General features: G+C 36.2%; 1 protein-coding gene and 1 pseudogene across 3 annotated transcripts in view; both read right to left on the bottom strand.

Annotated features, from left to right (window-relative positions):
• The window catches only part of LOC106878623 (plexin-A1), an 803747-nt gene that overhangs the window by 225654 nt on the left and 572391 nt on the right, over positions 1-5702 (bottom strand). For all 3 annotated transcript variants that reach the window (XM_052967952.1, XM_052967953.1, XM_052967951.1), the window contains exon 6: positions 3220-3358. In XM_052967952.1, coding sequence (XP_052823912.1) covers positions 3220-3358 — 139 coding nt within the window. The remainder of the gene's footprint in view (positions 1-3219; positions 3359-5702) is intronic.
• On the bottom strand, positions 2739-2857 carry LOC128247964 (5S ribosomal RNA; annotated as a pseudogene).

The following is a 5702-nucleotide window of genomic DNA, read 5'->3' on the forward strand; positions in this document are numbered from 1 at the left end:
TTTTTTTACATTGCTGTTTGGTGTGTTTACTTTTACACTCCACACCACCACAACCTCCATCACTACGTTACCATAACATCTTTGATACCAATGCCACTGTTGCTGCCGCCGTTGCCACCACCACCACCACCACCACCACCGCCACTACCTACATCGTTTTTCTATCCTTTGTTATACCGTTATTATGGTATTAAAAAAGGAACCAATTGTTTGGCAGTAGAAAGCATTCTTTACTTTCCTTGTCTTTTACTTCTACTACGATGACTACTACTACTACTACTACTACTACTACTACTACCACTACCACTACTATTACTACTGCTGTAATAACATAAAAATTGTGTTGTAGGGTCTATCAACTGTGATTAAAGAAATAAAACAAAGCAAAAAAAAAAGAAAAAAAGAAAAGTATACTAATGAACAAGAAAATAGTGATAACAACAAATAAAATAAAATATTAAGAATAGAAATACTACGACTACTAATATTTTTCTAATATAATAATATTGGTAATAATAATAATAATACTATTACTACCACTACTATTATAAATAACGAAAATAATAACGAAAGCTAAACAAGAGGAAACAATATTTTGAAAAAAATTGCTTTTTTCTTAGAATTTGGATTAATTTTCTGCTTAAACAATTTTGTATATGCATGCATATGTATATGCGTGTTTATTTGTATGTATGTAATTATGTATGTGTGAGCATAAAGAGATTGGAGCAGTGATGGGGCTGAGAACAACTACCACCAACACCACCACCACTACCGACAAAGAAACAGAAATTCCCCAGTAAGAGCAATACAACTGGCATCTCTGAGATTAAATTGGTCATTTGTTCAAGGTGATTTGAAGATAAATATTTATTTATACCTAGAATCATCATCATCATCGTCAGTAGCATTAGCAACAACAATAATAGTTGTAGTGGTAATAGTAACAATACTACTCCACTTGGCCAACACCTAAATTGTCAGGAGTGTGCGCTTTAGTTAAAATGTAACCACAGTAATTACTTTTTAAATCACCATGTGTACTCTAGTTTTTAGAGTAGGTAAATTATTATAGCCCCAGGCTGACCAAAGCCTTGTGAGTGTATTTGGGAGACAAAAACTGAAAGAAAACTATCATATATGTATGTATGTGTGTTAATGTCTCTTTGGTTTGGTACTGCATAATAGTTGTAAGCAAGTGGTGTCCTTTGTTTCTAACCTTCTGACATATTTGGTCTCTGGGATATTAACTTTCTTGATAAAAAAAAAGCAAAAAAACAAAAAAAAAACAGATGAGGGTTGGTGGCAGGAAGGGCATCCAGCCATAAAAAAATCTGCCTCAGCAAATTCATTCCGACATGCATGCATGGAAAATTGGACGCTAAACAATGATGGTGATATTTGTGTGTGTGTGTGTTTCCTTCACATTTGCTGGTTTGTAAGCAATGGCTTCCTGCTGGTGTCAATGACATGAGTCCACCATGAAAAGATGTTTAATTTTCTTGACATGTTATCATAATTTTGATTTCAAATTTTGGCACAAGGCAAGCAATTTCAGGGAAAAGGACTGAGTCAATTAAATCAACCCCAGTACTTCTTATTGATCCTGAAAAGCAAAGGTAGCATTAACATCCTTGTCTAAGTGTATTCCATGCTGGTACGAGTTGGACAGTTTCACAAGATCCAAAAGCCAGAGGGCTGTGTTGCTCTCCAATGTCTGCTTCAGTAGGGTTTCTACAGCTGGAGACGCTTCTTAATGCCAAGCAGTTTACAAGGTGGACTGGGTGTCATTTTGGTGGGACCTACAATAGTGAGGTCATCAAGTAATTTGCAAGACATGGCCCTGTGACAGAATAGTGGTATAGTATCAAGGGAGGTGGCGTTGAGCTGAGTCCTGAGAGGTTAAAGTATGAAAGAGGGACAGGAACAGATGTCTTGCTGTAGAGGAGATACATGGCTTCTCCAGCAGAAAAAGAAGGAAGTAGAGACCAGGTATCAGGATTTACCCTCAGGGTTCAAGAAGATGTATAGAGAGAGAATAGAGGTAAAGAACTAAGGATGAATGGGTAGGTAAATGAGTGTGCAAGATTGTGAAAGGAGAGTGATAGATGGTAGAGATCAGGACAGAAGTGAATGTAAGTGCAGGTCACGGAAGAGGAGGCAAAAGATGGTAATACATATGCTATGTATATATAGACTATGTATATAGAATCAACAGGTGAGATCCAGAGATTCTTGGTATAGAAAACACTTAGTAGCACTCAAATGATTTGAACTTAAATGCCAATGTCTTTACAAGGGACCAATTCCGTAGATAAGAGGACTATACTCTTTCTCTTTTACTCTTTTACTTGTTTTAGTCATTTGACTGTGGCCATGCTGGAGCACCGCCTTTAGTCGAGTAAATCAACCCCAGGACTTACTTATTCTTTGTAAGCCAAGTACTTATTCTATTGGTCTCTTTTGCCAAACCATTAAGTTACGGGGACCTAAACACACCAGCATCGGTTGTCAAGCGATGTTGGGGGGGACGAACACAGACACACAAACACATACACATATATACGACGGGCTTCTTTCAGTTTCCGTCTACCAAATCCACTCACAAGGATTTGGTCGGCCTGAGGCTAAAGTAGAAGACACTTGCCCAAGAGGTCATGCAGTGGGACTGAACCCGGAACCATGTGGTTCGTAAGCAAGCTACTTACCACACAGCCACTCCTGCACCTAGTGTGGGATGCTTACAGCACCTAGGTTTCCCAAGCGGTCACCCATCTAAGTACTCACTAAGCTCGATGTTGCTTAACTTCGGTGATCGGACAAGAACCGGTGCTCTCAGCATGATATGGCAGTATATAGAGATATACAAATGACTTATTAAATTGGCAGTATCACAAAGCAGATAAGAAAGGGGAGTATAGTTAACTGAATAATAGATGTAAGTACATGACTTATATCTTTTAGATTGGAGTTGACTTGGGGGTTAAACCTTTAGCATCCAGATTACTCTGTCAAATGTAATGTTTATTTATTCTCATTGTTTTGAATTAATCCTGTATTATCTTGTACATTTAGGATTCCAGGGATGGGAGTGCTTATTTTTAGAATGACATTGTAGGATAGGTGTGAGAGGTCAAGTCTGTACATAAAACAGGCAGAATATTTTAGCCTGAAATGGCTTGTTAAAACAATATAAAACAATAAAAATGCAGTACATACTTTGACAGTTTTTTGCGCAAGTTTCCTGATCTGCACTTGAGATGGTGAGTGACTGGTGATCGCCGAGCAGTTCTGTCCAGTATATGGCAACCACCGAAGGTCTTGGTCAGCCTCTTTACACTCGGCTCGCAGGGAGCATCTGAAGAGAAAAGAAAAGGTAATTATAATAATAATAACAACAATGTTTTTGCTTAAGCATACAAGACTTGGTTTTTATAAATCATTTCAGGATTATTTGCCTTTAGTTTACCAATAACAATAGGGAGGTTAGGGAGTTAAGTGGTAAATAATGCTATTTTAGTAACTTCTTATTTTCAAAATCAACTGAAAGGAAGAAAGTGTATTTTGACAGAAATCATCATCATGATCATCATCGCTTATTGCAACAAAAAGGTTATAATGACCTAAATTATAACCATTCCATTAAAATTTCATGTTAATTTATGTTTCAAATTCCAGCTTAACAATGACAAAGTTATTTTACGAAATTCTTCATTAATTTCAAAACTAATTAAACCAAGGACAGAATTATTTTAACAGAAATATGGTAGCTAAAAGGTTAAGTTAAAAAACTATTACTACTTCAAACACTGTTGCTATGAAGTTCAGTAAAAAGTCACAGGTCCTTAAAACCACAACCACTAGCAAGATATTGTGAAGACACAAGCTTCCTGATTTAATAGGATTTAAATTAAAAACCTTCTACCATCAAAGCTTTATGCTAATTTATGTCCCAAACACCAGGTTAATAATGACAAAGATATTTTACCAAATTCTTCATTACTTTCCAAATTAATTGAAAGAAAGGCGATGTATTTCAACAAAAAGGGCCAGTAGAAACGCAATGAGAAGTTGTGATATTCATACTTTTTCTGGGAAGAGTAAGGAAGGAAACATCAAGAAGAAAATCGAGCACTCAGAGAGAGCAAACCTCCGCCAAGGCAACACAAACATCCTCTCAACAATTAGTTGGAGATGATTTTTAAAATGAGAATATCTGAAATAAACTCAACTGCTCACACAAACGAGAATACTAAAAATGAAACCTTTATGGACCCTAATATTGGTTCAAGAAAGGCTTGAAAGAAGAGAGGAATCACCATATGTTATGGCCAAAAAAGGGACACATGTATGAACTTGAGCAACCAGTTTTTCAATCTCAATCGAATAGAAAAAAAAAAAAAATAACAATAATGATGATGATAAAAATCTTTTATACTTGAGGCACAAGGCCCAAAACTTTTGGGGAGGGGGCCAGTCCATTAGGTCAACTCCAGTATGCAACTGGTACTAAATTTATCGACTCCAAAAGGATGAAAGGTAAAGTCGACCTTGGTGGAATTTGAACTCAGAATGTAAAGACAGATGAAATACCACTAAGCATTTTGCCTGGCATGCAAATGTTTCTGCCAGCTCGCTGCCTGAATAATGATGATAATAATAATAATAATAATAATAATAATAATAACAATAATAATAATGATGATGACTTCATTTATTTGCCACAAGGGCGAAGGATAAGGGGGACAATACAGAGACAGACATAAAGTGTGCGGGTTTACATAGGGGAAAAAAATAAAGTATACACGGTCTACACTGAAAAAGAGGGGACATATGCATAATAATAATCCTTTCTACGAAAGGCACACGGCCTGCAACTAGAGGGCTAATTGCTTGCATTGGACCCAGTGATTGACTGGTACTTAATTCATTAACCCCAAAAAGATGAAAGCAAAGTTGACCTTGGTGGAATTTGAACTCAGAATGTAAAGACAGAGAAAATGCTGCTAAGTGTTTTGCCTAGTGTGCTAATAATTCTTCCAGCTCACCACCTTAATAATAATAATAATAATAATAATAATAATAATAATAATACTATAGATAACTTAATGACCGACAACAGAGAAAAAGTAAAGAAGTAATAGATCTTTTCTTTTTTTTTTTTTTTCCCTTTCCTAAAGACAGAAAGAGTTCTTTATGATTTATTACTCATGCAAGCCACAGTAGCACCACCAGGCACTAGTTCACTGTCTTTTGATAAGCAGCAACCGATAATAAACAGCAGGCATTTCTCTATTTTAGTCTCACAATCACAGGTACACCAGAGTTTTCATTTTACTTCCTGTGTATTTAGATTTCAAAACAGACACACACAGTCATAGCCACACATACACACACAGACAAAATTCTATCCCCACGTGATCAGCTTTCACTAGCAGAATATTCAAATAACCATCATACTACCCAAATGGAGTTAGATGCCTGCAAGGAAAACAGCAATTCTCCATTTAGATTCACAGCTTTCTGATCTTAATGGGTTTTCTCTTTTCATTTTTTCTTTTTATTTTTACTCCTGAGATGCAATGGCTGGGCAGTTTAGCACAATTTGCCAAATAGCCCTCTCACCTCTTTCTCTCTCTCTCTTTTTCTCTCTTCCTAGTTTTATATTATTATTATTTTGTTGTTGTTGTTGTTGTGTTATG

The sequence above is a fragment of the Octopus bimaculoides genome, chromosome 5 (assembly GCF_001194135.2).
Source record: "Octopus bimaculoides isolate UCB-OBI-ISO-001 chromosome 5, ASM119413v2, whole genome shotgun sequence".
NCBI lineage: Eukaryota > Metazoa > Mollusca > Cephalopoda > Octopoda > Octopodidae > Octopus > Octopus bimaculoides.